The sequence below is a fragment of the Anguilla anguilla genome, chromosome 8 (assembly GCF_013347855.1).
Source record: "Anguilla anguilla isolate fAngAng1 chromosome 8, fAngAng1.pri, whole genome shotgun sequence".
In the NCBI taxonomy this organism is placed as follows: Eukaryota; Metazoa; Chordata; class Actinopteri; order Anguilliformes; family Anguillidae; genus Anguilla; species Anguilla anguilla.
This window is the reverse complement of record NC_049208.1, coordinates 28908720-28931685: the sequence shown is the minus strand read 5'-3', so window position 1 is coordinate 28931685 and position 22966 is coordinate 28908720. Positions and strand designations below refer to the sequence as shown.

Sequence of the window (22966 nt, the reverse complement as noted above, 5' to 3'; positions counted from 1 at the left end):
TAAGTACTACTTTCCATACTAAGATTCTTTTTTATAACAAGCCTGGAGCCATTTGCCCTCCGGCTAATCAGTCGAGTGGTTAAAATATGTGCATCTACATCTCTAGACATGGCGTTCATTTTCACTGTCTGCCGTCAATCACGATAGAAGGGCAATTGCTGCGCTCACAGCGTCTACCTCACGAGCAGCCTGTTTGTACCCTGACATGGATGACAATGGCTGTCAGCCTTTGGCAGACATGACTGACAGAGCAAGGGAAATGGCATCGCCCACCCGGCTGACACGTAGCATTACTGTGATGTTCTAATACCTGATAAACACGGCACTCCAGTGTTTCACAAACCTTTCCAGAATGTCACATTGCAGCAGCCTATCCCCGAACCAGAACATAAGAAGTGAAATGGCAAATCTGGGACGTTAACACTCAGAGGGCACTGTGTGGCAGAGGGGTACGGCAGTGACTCATAACCCCATAGCTGGTCTGAATTCCTGCTGAGGCACCACTTGAGTGAGGTACATAACTTCAGGAAAGTTGTTTCAGGAAACATCAAACCACATAAATAGATAAAATGCTAATCGTGAGCTACACAACTCACCCTGAAAGAGGGCTTTTGCTTAGTAAATAATTTATGTGATATAAAAGGGACGATTTATAATTTGCAAGAACAAATCTCACATGAGACATCTCACATGATACATCTGAAGAAAGAAAGAAATCTGGCAGGCTGTGCCAGTCTGTTTTCTTTGGGTTTTTTTCCTTCTCTGACGCAGAGGGTATCACGCCAGGAATTTGCCCCGCCCTGGTGCCACTTTCTGACCTGTGCCCTGGTGTACCTCGCCACGGGACAGGGGTGGGGCGGGGAAGAGTGGGCACAGGCGGTCCTAACCAGCTGTCGACATGCAGAGGGAGCGTTGGGCTCAAGAGGTACCCCTCAACATCTGTCACCACGGTGATGCGCCAGCATCTGGTCAACGGCTCGTCAGCCAAGGTTGCAACCCCACAGCTGGCAGGCTGCAATTACCCACAAACCCCTGCTGCAGAGGGAGTGATCTCCCTCATCCGTACTAGGAAATGAGGGTGTCTGCGACATGTATAAATAAAGAGCACACGCTGATCTGGTCTCCACTCCTTGGTCCCTGGGCACAGCACTGGACCCTCCTGTCCCTCCAAAAGCTCAAGGTTGGTGGGGCACATCAATGTGCCAGTGGGGTGGATGCATGCAAGTGTGAAAAGGGAGGAAGCTATTTAAGAAAAGTAGAACAGCAGTTTAGCTCTCCTTATTCTCCACCCCAGTTCTGGCTTCATTAAAGGTCACGTAACATCTACCTGACACATGCCTCGGGAACCAACCATACTGTAAATGACGAGTTTTGTTAGTGAACTTGCTAAGGAAGGGATATTTCCATCAAAATCCATGCCCTTATCTCACATTGCACTACCTCTGTTCGTCTATCTATCTATCTGCCTGCCCGTCCATCCATCTGTCTGTTTATCTATCTGTCTATCAACCTATCTATCTATCAATCTACCTGCTAGCTTGCCTGCCTGGCTGGCTGCCAGCCTGTCTGTCTGTCTATCTATCTATCTCCCCTCTCCATCTGCCCCCTCAGGACAACAGAGGCAACAGAGCTATATCTGGGGCCAAGTACTTTTTTCCAGCAAGAACAAAATCAATGTAGACTTCCGCCAGATTACATTATAAAGAGCACTGAGGCCAAATGATCAAATGATTACACACAAAGAAGTGCACTCCAAAATATTGGGATGGCAGGTATGCCATCCCACCAAGTTATGGCTTGGTGTGGCGGCATGGCCCATACCTATACAGCACCGAGAGTTTGGCACTTTTCAGAGTTCCCTACAGAAATAACCAGAGACTCTCGTTGAAAACATTACTTTCTGTACATTCTGACCCATTTCAACAGACAGAATTCACAAACAACTCCACACAATAAAGCCCCAAACTAAGGGGATTTCTCGTTTTTTCCTTGTTCTTCTTTTTCCTGCCCATTACATCATAACAAATGCACCAAGCGCCACAAACAATATGTCTCCCCATTGTACATTTAGCTACACCAGCCGATCAAAACATTACAACCACACACAAATGAACATATATATTTTTAGCCAAAAAAAAAAAACATCGCTGGTGGCTTGGTGGTAACGCACTTGCCTATGGGACCATCGAGACTCCAGATCGAGTCCCACCTAAGGCTCAGGCAAATCTCAAATCCATTATGCCAGCTTATTTGTTTACTAATAGTTGCCTATTACTTTAAAACTATTGCTTTTGCAACTGTATAACCCTTGTGGGAACTCATTTATATTCCTGAAATCCATTCACTATCATTTCACATGCAAACTCCACATAGTATCGTTTCCTGACTACGGATGAAATGTAAATTTTGTCATGCCCATAAAGCACTTTGAATTTGAATTTGAGAGAGAGAGAGAGAGAGAGAGAGAGAGAGGGAGGAAAATGGGAGGATAGAATAGATAGTAGGGAGCAGAACAGAAAAAAAAAACAGACAGCGTGGAGTGATGGAGGTATCACAAAGATAAGGGCTAAAGAGGAAGGACAAATGTGATCTTCAAGTATACCCTGAGGACTTCCCGGGAACTGGCATGCGCTGGAGTTACTCGTTACTCCTGGATATTTAATTTCTGGAAATGACAGCGGTGGCGGCTGAACACGCGAGATGGGTGGCAGGGATTCGGACTGCCTGAGATTCTCTCTCCACAGTATCCATCATCCCCTCAATAAATCCAGTCTCTTCCCATTAGAGCGCAGGGTCCTAACGGCCTCGCAGAGCGAATCTCCCAATCGCCATGCAATTGTACATGCATATCCTCAGCCGGGCAATTGATCTCAGTAATTGTTTCATGGGCTCCAGCTAATTGTATTTGTGACTCGTTGATATGGTCATAATTTTAAAAAATATACGTTTTAATTACAGTTGACCCTGAGTCTGTCAAGGGTCATATCAGTTATTTCTGTCCAGGGGACTGTTTAGTAGTCTATGTGTATTCTCCTCTGTGAAGCACATTGCCCTTGATGGACCCAAATGGAACTAACTGACCTATGTAGCGTAACCTGCTTAGCTGGGTACACTAGCATTGCCATGGGAATATACACATAAATTGTGCTGCATCTGGATCAGCTCTGTGGTTGTAGCCTGCTTGTGCTGTCTTGGGTATACTTACATTAACCTTGTTTTACCTGGCTTAAGCTGAATATGCAAGTCACATTGGTATATTTTTGGAAGTGTGTGTGGTGAGTGGTGTGTGTGTGTGTGTGTGTGTGTGAGAGAGAAAGAGAAAATTCTGAGACAACAACAGCAGCAGCAGCAGTTGCAATAAGATAAGCTCATGAACTGAATGCAAATGATACTGCGATATTGAGTGGGATAGGATGATATAAATTATACACATGGACCAATAAATCATCACTGAACAAACTAAGAATATCAACAACTATTAACAACAACATTAGGATCAAAAATTCGAAAATTCTTTTAAAACAATACAGAGATGTTTAAAGGCTAAATAATCAAGGGGTCAAATCAAGAAAAGAAAGCACTCAAGGTATACAAACATTCCAAAACTCAAAACAAGAATTCAGAAAAGGAAAATTAAAGGAAAAGAAAGACAATGAAAATTAAGAAGTTAGAATAAATTACATAAAAGTTAAGAGAACCCTTTTATGAAAATACTAAATGTTGAAAATCTCACAATACAGCTGTAATAGCCATTGTAATAGACCGTTAAATTCTGACAGTTGACATTTTGACAGTTGGAGCTCAGTTCCAAAATGTTAAAGGAATGTTATGGTTCAGAGCAGGAAGGTAGAGGCCTGACCTGCACTGTGATCAGAGACTCTGACAATATCACTAACGCCAGGGCCAGGAAACATCATAAGAAGAAAGTACTTAGGGAGTCACCAGAAACCCTGACTGCAGACTGCAGTAGTAAAGCAGATAAGACGACCAAAACAAACCTGCTGTTTTACACTGACTATCCCAGTGCCTGGTTATACAGCCCTCCAGACAACATTCACCCAACTTATAATGAGATTAAAATGAAATTTCTAAAGGGAGACAGCTATACATTGACAAAATTTAACATAAATATTTATAACAACGGCACTGTTATGATCCAGGGCTATGAAACTAACCTGTAAAATTTTTAAAAAGAATTCTACCATACAAAACAAATAGCTGCGAGAGAGAAAAAAAAGATCCAGAACAACAGGCAATAACCTCTGCTGCTTTAGTCTCTCTCAGAGGAGATAGACCTCTCACTGTCCATTCCAGTGTAGACAGATCTCATAAGACCCCCACGCTCACCCCCAGACTGCCTGCCACAATGCAGCGTATGGAGGACTGCCTCTCACTACTAGAGTTGGAGATGTAGAGTGAACTCATAAATAAAGTCAGAGAGGAGGTAAAGCTGGTAAAAGAAGAGGCAAAAACATCCACCTCACAGCTGGGGAAACAAATTAGGGATCTACGACAGACAAACAACCCCCTAGCACAAGAGCTGACTAGCATCAGAGAGGAGCTAATGCAAAAAGAGGAGAAAATACAATCCCTGAACGAGGAAATAATCAAACTCAGTGCCACCACACTACACAATCATGCACAGCGAGAAATAGCACAGCCAGGGGGAGAACCAGCACAGCCAAGGGAGGAACCAGCACAGACAAGGGAAGAACCAGCACAGCCAGGGAGAGAACCAGCACAGCCAGGGGCAGAACCAGCACAGCCAGGGAGAGAAAAAGCACATCCAAGGGAAGAACCAGCACAGCCAGGGGCAGAACCAGCACAACCAGGGAGAGAACCAGCACAGCCAGGGAGAGAACCAGCACAGCCAAGGGAGGAACCAGTACAGCCATGGAGAGAACCAGCACTGCCAAGGGAGGAACCAGCGCAGCCAGGGGAGGAGAACCAACACAGCCAGGGGCAGAACCAGCACAGCCAGGGGGAGAACCAACACAGCCAGGGGCAGAACCAGCACAACCAGGGGGAGAACCAACACAGCCAGAGAGAGAACCAGCACAGCCAGAGAGATAACAAGCACAGCCAGGGGCAGAACCAGCATAGCCAAGGGTAGAATGAGCACAGCCAGGGGCAGGGAGAAGCACCACAGACAGGCACACAGCGTGCAGCACAGCCAGCCAGCAGCCCAGCACAGCCAGGGAGAGAGCACAGGAAGCAACAGGAGCACAGGAAGCAACAAGAGTGTCCGGTCCAACTGCCACTGAGAGACCCTTCGTCATCTCATGCATACTCACTCCAGAGTCTTCACACCCTTCTCCACATCTAAATGCCCCACCTCCCCACCCCCTGCCCCACTGAGTACTGTCCATCCAAAAACAGCCATCCTCTTTGATTCAAATGGGAAATTAATAAACCATCATAGACTCTTCCCAATAAAGAGAATGGCAAAGACAAAACAATGTTGTGAGGATCTTTGCAAAATCTCTCAACAATACTACACTCAGCCAAGACCCCACCACCAACTATCAGAGGCAGGGAAGTAACACCCAGCACCTCAGAACTCAACCCAGCAGAACACAGCCTAAAATAAATATCCTACAATCATATTTTAATTATTGATCTATGTTATCTATAATCTATATTGTTTGTCATTATACCCTATTCTACGCTATCATGTATTGTTCATGTAATGAGATCACCTATCAGTAACATAAAAGATAGAGATTTTAATCCTCAGGAGACATGGCTCCATAGAGATGCACCAACTCACTGTCCCTCAAGCTACAGAGATAATATTGTCATCTCTCAAGAACAGCAATGTCCAGCATGGCACATATTCTGGGGGCATTATATTATGGTACAAGGAAGAGCTTGCAGGCTCTATTAAAAAATTAAAATCAAAATAGCAGACAAGCATGTCTGACTAAAAATAAGAAATGTCACATCCCCTATTCCTATTTGCTGCATATATTCCACCCTCTGAATCCCTTATTACTCAGAGGACTTGTTCCTAAATCTCCACACAGAAATCTGCAACTTCCAGGCCCTGGGGAACGTACTTCTATTTAGAGATTTTAACTCCAGGACAGGTACAAATCCTGACTTCAACAGCACCAAGGGAAATGATCATATATTCGGAACAACCAACCCATGTCACTCAATAAATTTAGCCTTGAGAAACAATTATGACAGTGTGGTTAATAATAATGGCAAAGAACTATTGAATCTCTGTCAAAGCCTATATATTTATATATATATATATATATATATATATGTAAATGGGAGGATAAGAGGCAACTGTTATTGTGTTATTGATATACATACATACAGTTGAGCTCATGGTAACAGTGTGGTAGACTGTGCCATCACAGACTTAGAGCCCTCCTCCATAAACACATTTACTGTCAGACCACAAACACTCTTGTCAGATCACAGTCAATTCATTGTGTTCATGAGAACACAGCAGTCCAACACACATACACAGCCCAGTAAACTGTACAACCTCAGTGCTTCCTACAGGTGGGCTCCAAACAGCACACAATTATACAAAGAGGCAGTTGGCAGTGATGAAAAGATATATAATTTAAACATTCCAAAACACAGAGTATCAACCCACAAAACTAGGTGTAAGTCTGACCATAAATTACTTAAATTATATATTTTTAGAAGTAGCCACAAAATGCACATTAAAAATGATAAACGAGAAAAATGATAAGTAAGGCAATTAAATTTATTTGATGAGGACTGTAAAATGATTAGAAAAAAGCTAAGAACTATCAAACCAAAACCATTAAAAATCTACACCGAAGATACTGTGAAGCACTCAAACAATACAAACATACAATTAAAAATAAAAGACTGGAACACATCAACACACAACTAAATGAAATTGAAGAGTCAATAAACCAAAACCACTTCTGGGAAACCTGGAATAATCTAAATTCAACAAAAAACTAAACAATTCAATTTGTGAAAGACATGAACGATTAGAATCATGTATTAAAGACAACCAAAACCACCTAGACAATCCTATAACTACTGAGGAGCTACAAGACAAACTCAGAGCCCTCAAATCAGCTAAAGCCAGTGGGCCTGACAGCATCCGGACTGAGATGCTAAATCATAGCAGCCCTGAAATGCAGAGCACTCTACTGAAACCCTTCAATCTTGTGTTGAGTGGATATTTCCTTGAGATCTGGAATCAAGGACTAACAACACCAATATACAGAAGTGGAGACAAATTCAACCCTAACAATTATTGAGGCATTGGTGTGAACAGTAACCTGGGGAATGTTTTCTGCAGTATTTTAAATGCCAACATACTTGCCTTTGTGATTGAACACAATTTCTTGAGTAAAAGTTAAATTGGGTTTCTTCCAAAATAATGTCATATATCAGATCATATTTACATCCCGTACACCCTAATAAACAAACATGCCCACCAAACTAACAAAGAAAAAATATTTGCATGCTTTATAGAGTTTAAAAAAGCATTTGAATCAATGTAGCGTGAATGACTATTTTTTTTTTTAAACTTCTTCAAAGTGGTGTAGGGGGTAAAATATGTAACATCACAAAATCAATGTATTCAGAAAACACATGCAGTGTAAAAACTGGAAACACAACTGAATTCTTCATGCAAGGAGTGTGGAGTGAGGCAGGGCTGCAGTGAGTCCAACAGTCTTCAACATCTACATAAATTAATTGGCCACCATGTTGGAACAGTCTGCAGCCCCTGGCCTCACTCTTCATGACACCGAAGTCAAATTGCTGCTCTGTGCAGATGATCTCATCCTGCTATCCCCCACAGAAGAAAGGCTTCAGCAATGCCTGGATTGGTTGGGGCAGCACTGCCAGACCAAGGCCCTGACAGTGGACATGATTAAGACCAGTGTCATGATATTCTGTATCCACTGGGATACAACTGCTAAAACTCAAAATAAGCTGGAATGCGACTTGAATATAATCCAATAGTTAGCTAGTTAGCTAGCTGGGATAACAAGCATGAAGAGAGACTATTTTAACCTAAAGCTGAATTATAATATTGGCTAGGTAACAAGTGACAGCAAACCTATCATAAAGCTGGCTGGCATTCAAACCCAGTTTCATAGGGTCCTAGAAAGACACTATGTCTACACTGCGTGACCACACCATTTTTAAATGTAAGACAGAGCTAGGGAGATGAATTTCATTGAGTTATGGTTGCATGCAATTTTCTTAAATAATGTAATGACAAAAATGACCAAAATTGGTGCTAACTGTATGGTATAAATCGAGAAGGATTTTTTTTTCCCAGACAGAATCATTGTTTTCGTAGAATTAACGACCAGAGGTTTTTGCTTAACAGCGGTGCAAATAGAACTATCAACAAGAGTTTTGCTTGACAACGGAAAACAAAACGCCGTGGAAGAATATTTCAATTTTAGCTGATTAAGTCAATAAAAATCAATAAAGGTAAAAGTAACTAATATCTAGTCATTGTTGGTGGCCCGTTGTGTAAGTGGAATAAACCCATCCAGGCTGTCCAGTTATTAGAAAATAATGTACTTCGGGGGTGGTTAAGTGACCTCGACTTCGCCTCGGCCACATCACCACCCCCGTCGTACATTATTTTCCAGTAATGGGACAGCACGTCGTGGTTTATTCCTTACACATGCTTGCTGTGAGCATTGGGTTGTTGTATGCTGTATATGTGGTTTCCATGTTTCTGAGTATTATAGTACTATATGTATATATAGCTTTGGCAATATGACTGAAGTCGTCCTGCCAATAAAAAAATATAAAATTGAGAGAGAGAGAGAGCGAGAAATGGGTGCCATTTAAAAAAAGGACAGGATGCTCACATTTAAAAGCGGGTACAGCTCCACCACCACCATGGGCTCAGACAGCTTGGGTAGGGGCCGCACCGTCACCGTCAGGATCTTGGAGCTGATGACCAATGGGCTTCTGGAAAGGGAGGAGAGACAACAGAGAGCCAGTCAGTGCCTCGCACACTCTCATTCTGTGTGTGTGGCTGGGTGCAGGTGGTGCTGGGGCATATGATTCTGCCCCAGATGTGGAGTGCTTCATTTAGTGTTCTCTCATAATTAACAGGACATAAATCAAACTGCACAGCAAACAAATACACAACACAGAAATCCCATAAATATTCAACAACAGAGGCTGCAATCAGGCTTGTTCAAGTGCGGTGACCTGAATAAGAGGCTGAGGGTGGAAACAACATATGGAGACCAAGAGATGGCAAAATGGTACTTTATTTTAGCTTTTGAGTTCTGATTAGACTGACACACTTATTCAGATTGGTCTAGAGACAAAGGCATCTATCACATGCCCTTAAGTTGAAAAGCTAATTAGCTGTTTTCATATGCAAGGCATGAAGCCCCTAGGACCTGTTATAAAAAAATAAAAAAGGCAATGAACAAACACACAAACTACTTTTTATGTTTTTGACGGTGTGTGTTACTAGAGAATTCCCTGTTCATCATAAGAACTGAGGGAGACGGAGAACTCAGTTATTCAAAAAGTGACCAGTACTGTACTGCTTTCAAATGTTCTCCAGTAGCTCTGTGGTACTTCCAACATTACATCTTATGGAACAATCAGCAAGGAATTATGGGAAGGACAGAACAGGCTGGGGGGTTCTAGAAAACAGCTCTGTGATCTTGGATTGTAAATACTGTAAACATCTCATGCGAAGAAGTGTCTTAAAATTGAGTATTATCCTGGATTATGGCTGTGTGTACAAATGGCAGAGGCCAGACTATTTGAATTGCTTAGCTGGGTGTGTGGTAATGGAACCTAATGACCAAATACAGGGCACTGCTAGCTTTTTCACATAGGCTTCTGGTATGACGGGATATAGAAGTACAGAGTGATGGAGTGAAGTAATATCTCAGATAGAACACTGAGGAAAGAGACATAGGGCTTATGAGGCGCTCTGTCAGTTTCTGTCTGCGGGAGGTAGTCAAGACGTTGTGTGGAAGCAGTTTGCCCATTGGGGCTGCATTGCTTACTGCTGTTATGCTACTGAATCACATTCGTGTCAAAAGTATCAAACAAAACATTGTATCAAGTGTCAAACAAATCTGATGGTTTGCACAGGCATAGAAAAAATGCGGTATTTTCAATTTTTCACATTTTTGTTCCAAACTCTTGAAATCAATATTTTCTTTGCAATATTTAATTCTTTGCTCTCAATCAGAAATGTTTTGCTTGATAATTTTAACACAAATCTGTGTCAAAAGTATGATACGTTCTTTGATAATTTTGACACAAATCTGATTCCACGGTTAGCGATGTACAGACTTCGTACAGACGGAGCCCAACAGAGCACCTACATCAGTCTTGCATCGGTGGGCTATCAGGGAATGGTGCACTGGCTTAGCAGAGCAGATCAACACTGAATCTACTGTATATTTCTGGCTGAGCACTCATAAATAATACATATTAATAAGACCTACAGTACAGTGAGAACCATAATGTTTGGGACAAAGACATGTTTTTTCTTGATTTGGCTCTGTACTCCACAATTTTAGATTTGCAGCCAAACAATGCACATGTGGTTAAAGTACCAATTCTCAGCTGTCATTAAAAAGTATTTTAATACATTTTGGTTTCTATAGTTCAAGACCAAAGAATTCTCACCATAATGAAGAAAAACCCCTGCACCTGACAGGTCAGAAACACTCCTCACGAGGCAGGCTTGGATGTGACTGCGACTACCTTCCACAGAAGACTTCGCAAACAAAACTATACTCAAATCCACACTCCCTCAATCCCTCAATTCTCCTCCCTCCATTAGAGCCAAACAAAACCCTTTGAGTGGTGATGTTGCCCAAAATGCATCGCAATGCTCCTTTCACTTCTTCTGACTTCCATTATAATTGATGCCATCTTTCTTGGTAGAAAGATGCCATCAGTTATAACATATATAAGTGTAAGAAGTGTAACAACATTAACATTACTTTGTCAACATGAAATGTATGAAAGAACTGTAGCAATATTAACATTACTTTGTCAACATGAAATGTATGAAAGCTGTGTATGTTATTTTTTGGGGGAGAATATAGTTTTTTGTTTGTACCGAATAAAGTTAGTTCGTTTTGAACATAAGTGAGCACAGCCTGGATTAGTTCATAAAACGGCTGCTTGAAGAGCTACTTAATGCCAGTATGCAAGTGTTAAGCAACACATCAATGTATCTCATGCTTGTGATCCCATTGAGGCAGCTTGGCTTATTGTGAGGGGGTATACTACTCAATTTTGAAAAATGCATTCTGGGGTGGGTGGAGTAGGTGTGTCCATCTCATCTGCATTAAGTATTATATATGCAAATGAATTTGTACAGTGTAGCTGTGCCTGGCTCATGAAACTCAGATCAAACTGTCAGACTAGGCTATTCAGACCAAAAATGAATCAAAATTCAGCTATTACATGGCCTATTTCTCGCCTCAAATGTTTTCAGAAACATATTTTAGTGGACTGTTTAGGTGGAACGTGAGAAACTTTATGAACAGGCCGCCATGTTTCTCTGGTTTGAAAATGTTGGGGTGAAACCAATCTAGCCAATCAGATGCCTGCAGTGTTTTGTCGTATTAAAACGTAAACAGACACATTTGTGGGCAGCAACCATTTTCTGGCTGGATATCTTGATTGACATCTACATCACGTAGCAGTACCTCCAAAGAGGTGCTCTGATATCACGATTGGGACAAGGCCAGAGTGGAATGCAGAAAGCATTTTTCAAACGTTATAGGGCAGCACCCCTTTTCTAACAGTTTTTCCTACCTCATGATATTGTTTCAGAAATGTTGAAATAACAGCATGGATTGAAATGTTTTATTATAAAGTAGGCGAACAAACACGTTTGCAGGTAAAAGTGATCTATGGTGTAATTACCCTTAAAATAACTGTAACATCATAAGTAACATATACCCAAACCTAGGCTTGTCGTAGTGGTCGGTTAGCCAATGGCATACAGTGTGCACTCTGCACAGATGTAGCCTAGTTATTGCCACATTATCAATACCAGTATTTTGTCATTACAATTTACTCAAGACTGCAGACATTATTATTGCTGGCCTCATTCACAAAACGTGTACGACCATATTTGATCGTAACCTGCGTGTAAGAACATTTCCAAGAACATTTTGGCATTCATCTCTTTTTTATTATCTGTTTCCTTATCCAAATCACACGAACACGATTGCACATAAAATTTACAAACAGCTGGCATTCATCATCATTGTACTGAGATAAGTACAAAAACTTATGTCTGCATATGTGTCAAAAATCTCATATTGTTTTTTTGTAGGAACATTTTTAAGAACAAAAGTAAGAATAAATTAAGAAAAGTTTTGGGAATGAGGCCCAATGTTTTGAATGGAATTACGATCTGAGCCGTTAGCTGTGTTGTTATTTTATTGTCATGCCTTTCCTGTGTTTTGTGTATGTTTTTGGTGTTTTTTTTTTCCCCAACGGTTTTATGTGCACACCTGCCTATAGCAAGAATTTTCTTGAGGAATCATATGAATATGAATGAATGATCTTGAATAGAGGAAACCCTTTTGAGTAGATACACTAATCCGCTGTTTGTGTTTTACTGAATATAAACATTAATCTGACACTGTTGTCCACAAAGCAGACAAAACCTCACAAAAGCCACATAGCCATTAAGAAATTGTCAGCTGAGAAGATGAATGATCGACTTGGCTGAGGTAAAATGTAAGGATGAAAAAAAACCATGGTGATAGAAAAAAATCTTCTTGATAATTTTGTATCCACTGGGTTTGCCAACACATTTATTAACAACATAAAAGTAAGTTTATGCGTAATTATTTAAGTAGCTTCATGCATAATTATTTCTAACATACCCGTTTGTAATCAGTAAGATACAAGTTTGATATTGTTGTATACGCTTTTATATAAATTGTATCACGCATAAATAATAATATCAAACGCATAAAACATAATGTCCCCAAACCATATAAACTTCCTTTTCGCTGCTGACAAATGTCAAACTGAGGAAGAAAAAGCATGAACAGGTGTTTCCTCCCCTCAATCACTCCCCTCATTTGGGAAGGGTTCCTTGCATAAACGTCATACATTAGTCACTGGAGGGCTCACTCCATTGGAGGGTAGGGAGTATCTGAATTCAGATTGGAATGCAGCCATATCATGTCGTTATATCAGAATGTTGAAAAGATCAAAGTTGGAAAGCTAAAGCAAGTTTTTCAAAGACAAAAACTGAAAAATTCTTGACTGGCCAAGTCAGTCACCCGAAATAAATCAAACAGAAAATGTGTTTCATATGCTGAAGAAAGAATTTAAGGGAAGTAGCCCACAAAACATGCAGGAGCTAAAGATGGCTGCAGTACAGGCCTGGCAAAGCATCACCAGACAATATGTTCAGCACTGCTCAGGATTTGCGCCAAAGTACTAAAGCTGACTAATTTTGTTTGCATAACATTGATATGTCCCAAAAATTATGGTGCACTGAAATATATATATATATATATATGGGAGACAAATTAAAGGTAAAATGGACATAAAGTGTCTTAGTAAGGTGTTGGGCCAACACCAGCCACCAGAAAAGCTTCAGTGCGTCTTGGCTTAGATTCTACAAGTTTCTGGAACTCTACTGGAGGGATGGAACACCATTCTTCCAAAAGATATTCCCTCATTTGGTGTTTTGATGATGGTGGTGGAGAATGGTGTCTATCACGTCGATCTAAAATCTCCCATGGGTGTTCAATTGGGCTGAGATCTGGTGACTGAAGGCCATAGCATATGATTAATATAATTTTCATACTCATCAAACCATTCAATGACCCCTTGTGGCCTGTGAATGGGGTCATCCTGGAAGAGACCACTCTAATCAGGAAAGAAATATTTAATTGCAGGATAAAGATGATCACTCATAATAACTTTGTATTGGCTTGCAGTGGCTCTTCCCTCTAAGGGGACAGGTGGACCCAAACTATGCCAGAAAAAATCTCACCATAGCATAACACAGCCACTGGACCCCCTCACTGTAGGGGTCAAGCATTCAGGTCTTAACCTTTCTCTTGGTGTACGCCACACAAGCACTTTCCCACTTTTCGAGAATATGGTGAAGGATGACTCATCTGACCATATCACTTTTTTCCACATAGTCTAGTGCCTATGGTTTTTGCACCACTGAACTCTTAAATGTGCATTCATCTTGAGGGGTTTATGCACTGCAACCCTACTTTACTTTTCTGATCAGCCAATCACGTGGCAGCAACTCAATGCATTTAGGCATGTAGACATGGTCAAGACGATCTGCTGAAGTTCAAACCTAGCATCAGAATGGGGAAGAAAGATGATTTAAATGACTTTGAACGCGGCTTGGTTGTTGGTGCCAGACGGGCTGGTTTGAGTATTTCAGAAACTGCTGATCTACTGGGATTTTCATGCACAACCATCTCTAGGGTTTACAGAGAATGGTCCGAAAAAGAGAAAATATCCAGTGAGCGGCAGTTCTCTGGGCGAAAATGCCTTGTTGATGGCAGAGGTCAGAGGAGAATGGCCAGACTGGTTCGAGCTGATAGAAAGACAACAGTAACTCAAATAACCACTTGTTACAACTGAGGTATGCAGAAAAGCATCTCTGAACACACAACACGTCAAACCTTAATGCAGTTCTGAAGGCAAAAGGGGGTCCAACCCGGTACTAGCAAGGTGTACCTATTAAAGTGGCCGGTGAGTGTATATAAAGAGAGAGAGAGAATGGGGAAAATATGAGCTTCTGATTATTAAAAGCTTATTATAAGAACAATCTCCACCCCTCTACCCCAGAGCTGCACTTTCATGTGTCTGAAATATATGTTAGCCAACTGTCATGAGAAGCATTTCAATCATTTTCAAATCAAAGTGTCTGCATTTAATTTTTTCCTTCTGTTTTCTCCAATAACATAGGGTTTGCATGCAACATGTGTTATCAGGAGGCGAGAGGGCACAGAATGCTCCAATATTAAAATAAAACCGTCAGAAACTGTCGGCACAAACCAATCATTTATGAATCAGGACTGTACAAACTGGTCATGGTGTACTTGTATTGCATATGTTCCTAGTATTTATCCTGCCAAAATGGTTTGCGGTGTGAATTTTCAAATTTGTTTTGATGTGAAAAAATATCCAGATGATGTCATATATTTGGAGTAGTGTTGATGCTAGAAGGTATTAAATCAACATTACATAGCTAGCAAGCTAGCATTCTAAGGTGTTGTCATTTCCACCATTCAGCAGTGATATCATACTGAAGACACATTGTTAAAATATATTAGCTTGCTCCCTTTTGTGTTGCATACATTGGGTCTTACAGTTGGTACTTTCACAAATTCTATGATCATATTTTCATGAGGAACTAGCGACCAGTGCAGATAGCAAGCCAACAGCCAGCGGTAATCTTGCAAAGACTCGACATTTGAGAGCCACTGGTGTAGGATGTCATATCAAAATCAAACACTGCATTTACATAACATACCCTTGGCCTGTGGAAATCTATAAGATGATGTACAGTGATGCAAACTAGGGTGAGCACATTGCACATTGCAGCACATTGATCAATACATATATACAGGGGCATAAAGGTCAGTGTCACTGCAGGTTCTCATAGGGGAGCGGTGTTTACAGCTTCGTAATAAAATGTATGAATAGAACAAGGATCATATATTGCTACTGGCTATGTTCTAAAATTAACAATGCAGTTATATTATTGCGTCCTTAAAAGATACACGTGTAGCTTAAGGCATACACTTCCTCTTCAAATCCAATTTCCTACCCCTGGTTAGGGTTACAGCCCCCAGGTAAGGTATGTCTGTACAATTACTTCAAGGGATTTTCAAATTGAAGCAGAATAAAAATACATATTTTATGGATCCAAGATTACCATGAAATTCAAAGTAGCCAGACTTGTGCAATTTTACGGCAACCAGTCGATGAGACAATTGTTTTTTGGATGACTAACATATGCAGGATTTATCTGAACACTGGAGCTTCAAGGACCAGTACTGTACCAAAGCCTGCACAAATGCACACACAAACACACATGCATGCACGTACGTATGCACGCACGCACGCACGCACGCACGCACGCACGCACGCACGCACGCACGCACACACACACAATTCACTTACTCAGGTGCAGGCAGAATGAACCCCAGGGTTCGGTACAGGATCGTTCCAATCACGAAGTAGGTGGTGTCATCCGATTCTGAGGAAAGGACATAGAAAACAGAAGTATTATGATTACCCTGGTCTTCCTGGAAAGCACTGCACACCAGCTGTATCACAGAGCCCGTTTAAACTGCACGGTTTGCAGTCAGATAGAGATACAAACTATTGCACAGGCCCACTCTTGGAAAGCCAAGAACATTGGAGTAACGTTTGTCATAACATTGGCCAGGCCAGAGAGGGTCTGACCCACGCGGCCCAGTTCATCCTGTTCTGCATGACTCATTCATCCCGCTCTCCGTCTTGGACGATGACAACTTCCTCCTGGCAGCCCTCTCCATCAGGGCTATTCACCCCCCTCCTCTCTAAATGATCCAGATTGGCCTTTTCCCTGCCAACCGACTCCCGTGCCACCCCTCTCCTTAGCCCATTCCATTCTATGTGGATTGGCAAACACACTGGCATACAATGCAGCTTCAACTGCACAGCTGCCCCATATCTACAGGCCTCCCCAAACTGCATGTGCACCCTGTGATTGATCATTTGTCTGTCCTTCCTCTCCGGTGACCCAAAACTGGCAACCCCCCTTCTGGCCGAATGAGTACTTTAATGAGGTTCACAACGTCATCAGGGCAGTGCCTTAGTCAACTTCTGACTTTCTGTCCTCTTCTGAAGATGTCCCCTTGCTCTGTGCTCAAATCTGACCTGAAATGGCACAGTGCAGGCTCAGATAGTTTATTTCACTTTATCAGCACTTGTCTGAAGTGTCCATTGGGGAAGGAATGGATTTTATTATTGGGTGAACAGAAGGAAAAAAGAGTAGCTCAAACACAGTGCTTACACACTGGAGAAAATTGACTAAGAATGAATTTCTTGAAGTCAACTGTAAATTGCCTACTTTTTATTATTTATTTTCAGGTCATAAGGCCACTCTTCACAAAACGTTTTTGCATTTATTTTACCTTGTTAAGAAAGGGAAGGGAAGGGATTACGCATCAGATTCAAAATAAATTGTGCTCAACACAATTAGAAAAAAGAGACGCTATGACAAAAAAAAAAAACAACTTGTAACCAAAGCATGAAACATTCCATATTTCTGATAACCAAGAATCCAGAGTAGAATTCAATTGTAGACAAAACCAAAACATTTGGTGTAATATGACACAACAGTTGAGGTAACAAAAGAAGATGAAGATGCCAAAATACAAATGAAAAAAATAAACACATTAGTGTGGCTAGAACAGAATCACAGAGTCAGGGCATTGCTTGCAGTGCCATGGCAGTCATAACATAAGGGCATGGGCCACTGCAGGCGGAGCAGGTGACGGGAGCGGACGCCATGGAAACGGTTCAGCCAGTAACATTTCATCGTTTGGTTTACAGTCAGCTGGAAAAGCAAAACTGAAAAAAAAAGATATCTTCCTGCGGTCTGATTAGCTGATGTCTTGACATCGCTGTGGCAACTGCGACTGACATAGCCGATGTGCTCGAGTCCAGGGGCTCCTAAATGGGGGTACGTGTGGAGTTAAGAAGATATGTGTGAATTATTTCGCAGTGACAGATTTCTTCATATAACCTGAGCTGAAATCCTTCGTTTCTGTGAATATATATCATTAATAATACAGCGTATTGGTTTACCATTACCCATTTAATATAGAGCCAGTTATTTTATTCCAGTTAGTAATAAGTGGTTTGTGTAGCTGGGTGAAGTAGGTGGATAAGTGAAGCAAAATGAAAAAATGGATGACAGCTTAAAGTTGAACAAATCGCACCGATGAAATTAATCTAAAAGAGATAATCAGCAAGTAGGCAGCTGCTAGAATGAAAAAAAAAAATCAAGCACTGATTGAAATGTGAGCTGCAAAGCCTGTAATAATTACTTTAGATGTCATGAATATAGTTTGAATATAGTTGCAGCACCACTCCGGTGCATGGGTTTGTATGGTGTTGTCAGGATATGGCTGACAGGGGCCAAACCAAGCGTGGCCCTACCTTCTTCAAACACAGGTGTGTTTCATTGTGACTGTGAATCTACAGTGGCAGATCACAATAGGCTTTGTTCTGGCGGGGCTTAAGCTCTGTTCTGCATAGGTGCCCCCTAGCAATGCGCCAAGCACCTGCTGGTTACTGGCTGTCATCATCGTAACCACTGCAGCTATCCACGTCTATGCAGCCTGGCCTGCAATGCGGAAAAGCACCGCAAACGAGCGTGTCTGAGGAATGCAGCTCAGCTTTCCCTGCATGTGTGCGGTTTGCACAGCACTCTCACAAGGGTGAAGTGCACTAAGAAGTCCTTAGTTTGGTTCATCAATCAGTAAAACGTACTTGCCAATTTGCCAGTTTCCAAAGAAAAAGTGTAACAGTGACACATGTAAATCAGAGTTAAGGACAAATGTTGAATGAATGAAGGCCAAATTACAGTACCTGCCTGTGCAGGACAGAATGAGAGCGAGAGAGAGAGAGAGAGTAATTAAAGTTGTGGTGAAATTTAGTGCAGATATCCAAAACCAGCATGATAAAGATTTCTGCACTGGGGAACAGAATATGGCTCTGGTCTTATTTATTCAGTTTGCACATTTTAGTCACAATGTTTTTTTGTTTTTTTATGATACCACATTTGGCATTTCATTTGCAGCATTGTTTTGGCAGTAACGCATACTGTAAAGTCAATAAAGTCAATAAAGAACAATCTCATTTTGGACAGAGACAGTGATGGAGAGAGAGATGAGTGTGTGTGTGTGTGTTTGTGTTTATGACTGAGTGACTGAGAGAGACAGCAGTGAGAGAGAGAGAGAGAGGGGGGGGGGGGAGAGACAGGGAGAGAGCGCAGACCAAAGGGATAAAACTTATAAAAGAGATTCAAGGGCAGGGAGAACGAGAGGCGCCATTTGGACGGAGAGATACTGGCGGCGCTGGGGAGAGTCCCCATGGAGGGTGCTGCTGGCAGAGATGCAGCCAGTCGACCACTCTGGCACTGGGGCGGCGGCCAGCACTGCCTCCACTCGTTCGCTTACTCTAGGGCCCCCCAGCAGCAGTTTCTCTGTTTTTCTATCACTCTCTTTTTAGTGTTAGAGCTGTGTTGGGTCTCTCTTTTGTTCTTTATTGCTCCTGCTTTCTTAGAGTATTCTCTGCCAAAAACCAGCATCCTCTCTCTCCCACACACACACACACACACACACACACACACACACAATCTCTCTGTCTCTCTCTCCCACACACACACACAATCTCTCTGTTTCTCTCTCCCGCACACACACACAATCTCTCTCTGTCTCTCTCATTCACACACACACACATAAAATCTCTCTCTGTCTCTCTCTCCTTCTCACACTCACACACACACACGCACACAATCTCATTCTCTCTCGTATCCTGTATGCCAGCATGTCACGCCTTTCTCCATCTCTCTCTTCCACTCCTCTAGTTCCCACGGGGAAGCATGCCCTTGCATAAATGTCAGCCTGCCTCGGGGGGGCGGGGGGGGGGGGGGCACACTGTGCACGGCCCCAAGGATGAGGAGGCCCGGCCCCCAGGGCTGAGAGCAGGGATACACCCCCGTCCGCATGCCAGTGATGACTCAACTGCCTCCCTGACATGATTACGGCTGGCAATGAGATAGCAATGCAACATGTCAGCGACCGAGTTACTCATAAAGGGGGAGGGTGGGAGCTGTTCTCCTTCAGACCCCAGCCAGGAAGCATTCTTCACAACTGCCATGTACATGCCAGCACGGTTGTATTATGGATAAGGCTACTGAAAAGAAAAGTTTAAATCTGACCCTGAGGAAATAATGGCGAGGATGTAGAATTCAAATGGCTGTCCTGAAAAGCAACTCATAAGTGGGGGATGCATTGAACACGTTGGGTGGGTCAAAATTAATACCCTCGGCACGGCTTTGTCTCCACCAGCCTTTAAACAATTTAAGTGATTGCTGGCTGACTAAATTGCATAATGTATAGCCTGTCTGCTCCAATCTAATGTAATGGAAAAGACTGATGTATGTCTAATAGGTTGTGACAAGATTTTTGTATATTCATCATGGAAAGGTGAAGGTTACTTGAAGTCAACTGTATAAAACAATGGGCAGGAAAGTTAATAAATCTGGTGTAAGCCAATTGCAGCCCAATCTGGCTGCTGAAGAAATAACCTTACTTTGAGATAACATCACACATTGCTAAAGGAGAATAGCAAGACACATCAGTTTACAATATACAACAAATAATTGTGTCAGGCTTATTAAGTCTATGTGCACATGATGGTATAAACACTGTAATTTACACATTAAATTTAAGAAATGGTGCATTTACTACATTTTACAAAGACCAACAGACAGTTTCCAGCTCCATGTTCATACTCAAGCCGGACACCCACCGCACGCGTATCGACCGCGAGCGTATTACGCACGTAACTGAAGCGTAGTTGAAGTACTGTTATTACAACGGCAGCGGGCGACATCCTCTCCACCAAATGCGAACGTGTCGCGAACCGGCTGCGAAGCTTGCACGACACAAGCGAACTGAAGCATTGTTTTTCGCTTCTGTTCTATTTTTCAGCTTGTCGCGCGTCACGATGGCCTGTTTATACACAGAAATATGCTCTAAAATGCTAGGTATACATGCTCTGATTTATATTTCATCCTTATATTAGGCTACTGGGGGTGTGTCCATAGTTCCCTCCCAGATATTTTATAAGCAGCTAAAAAAATACAAGCCTTTTCGTTTTTGTTTTGTCCTTGCAGAAAGAAAAAAAAGACTGGAACCTGGGAAAAAGGCAAACGTAGTTTTGCTATCTTATTTTGCGGAGGGGGTGGGTTAAATTTGAAAATACACCACAGAAAGACGTAGCCTATTGAATGATGTAGAAGTGAATGCACCGAGCAGCGGTTTGTTAGCTCGAGTGTTGGAAGGTAGTTTTTAACCAACCATTGCTCAGCCTATTTGACTTCTCTGATGTCTTTGTTCGCCGTGCTTTCAAAAAGGGCTTGTTAATAAAAATCAGATAATCCACAGAGCTTTAAATCAGATTATTTAGTGGTCTTGCCGATGAAAATGCACCTATTTTATAAATGAAGTTGTAAGCAAGCCTTCATTGCACTTGTACTTCAAAGCTTCCGGTGTTCATGGTGTTGTGGTGTTCATATCCCTTCAAGATTAAACTGTTACGCTATCTTTTTGATGATTAGCTGATTTTACTAAATCTGATCCTATAAATGTTTTGACGTGAATGACAAGACAACACAGGAATTCCCAATGGTTGATTACGGATTATTTATTATTATTATGATCACTACATATTCCTCATGAAATTGGCACGCTTGTTAACCAAGCAAATAAATGAATACAGTTTGAGATTGATTATTATGCAGGCTACGTTGCGATTTAAGCTTATGGTAATTCTTGAAAGCGTTTACTTTATCACGTATTTACATGAGTTAACGAAATATTACCAAATTAACAAACTGAAAAAGGTCTCTCACCAAGTATTCACTTAACCCATAATCAACAGTCGTGAACAAACGTGAAATACACAATGTAATCCCACTTCAGACTGCGAGAGCTACTAGGAATATAGAGCTTTAAGCAAGCCTTTGCGCGACACAAACGGAACCAGTGTAGATACGCTACGCGCCGCGCCGCGCCGTGCTGCTTCACCGTGCTGCTTACGCGTCGTTTACGCTACGCGTGCGGTGGGTGCCCGGCGTCAGCTTGTAGCACTGTAAGTGTTAAACGCACAGCAGCTATTCCTATTAACTATTAGTATCACAGAATATCATTTTTCACATTTTCTCAGCATATAACACAGCATATTACCTGTTTTTTAATATAATTGTATTTTAATTCTGCGTGATGCTAATAATTCTGGGTCAAAAAAAAAAAAAACATGAACCATATAGCATCGAAATCTTAAACGAGTTTAAGGGTAAATGTACTTTTCTGAAAGCGCTTGGCAAATAGGTCTTTATTCACAGAAACACGTAATGAGCCAATCAGACAGGCATCAGTTAGAGCGAAGTTCTGATTGTGTGACAAATGAACCATACGAACCAAACCGATAACAAACCTCACGCCGCACGGCCGAGGCTAACTAACTTCTGAATAGAACCTGACCTTCTCCCTTTCCAATTCTCTTTCTGTCAGTCTCACAAAGGGGAAGGAGGACAGGGAAAGGGAGGCAGAGTGAGATAGAGGGAGGGAGAGACAGACAGGGTGATTGAGAGAGAACATTAAACAGCATAACCCTTTCTCACACATCTGACCAGAGACAGGAGGGCACTGTCATCTCCTATTATGGCAGCACAGGGAGGGAGAGACACACCGGAAGTCGGGTTTTTAATTTCCTGTCAGGTAGAGCGGCAGCCCATTAATGTCACAGTACTGCTTACGGGGTTGGATCTACAGAGTGACAAATCCATACCCGCTGTCTCTCATTGATCATTCCATCTCTAGTGGTGTTTCCATCCAACTGTTTTTACTGTTTTTATCCAACTGAATTTGCACATATGTAAACCCGAGTGGAAACGCCTGAAATCCCCCCCAAAAAAGGCAAAATATCGCAAGGGTTTTTATACCTGGCCGAGGTGGAAAGGTTGCATATCAACAAGTAGAACATGCAGTAAAGGGAGATGGAAACACAATTTTTGGAACAAAGGATGACGTCACTCTTTTGATTATTTAATCTTGTCCCGTCCTCTACAGAATATTCACACACACATTGATTTACATTTTTTCTGAAAAATTTGCCTAACATTTGCAAAAAATTTGGATTGAAA

At 41.8% G+C, this 22966-nt stretch overlaps 1 protein-coding gene across 15 annotated transcripts in view; it reads right to left on the bottom strand.

Moving 5' to 3' along the window:
* adgrb2 (adhesion G protein-coupled receptor B2) overlaps positions 1-22966 on the bottom strand; it is a 261436-nt gene that overhangs the window by 87972 nt on the left and 150498 nt on the right. For all 15 annotated transcript variants that reach the window (XR_004766568.1, XM_035429761.1, XM_035429760.1 and 12 more), the window contains 2 exons: positions 16162-16237; positions 8844-8946 (listed from right to left, as the gene is read on the bottom strand). Coding sequence is in view for 14 of the 15 variants with exons in the window: in XM_035429761.1 (XP_035285652.1) it covers positions 8844-8946; positions 16162-16237 (179 nt within the window). In the remaining variant the exon portion in view is untranslated. The remainder of the gene's footprint in view (positions 1-8843; positions 8947-16161; positions 16238-22966) is intronic.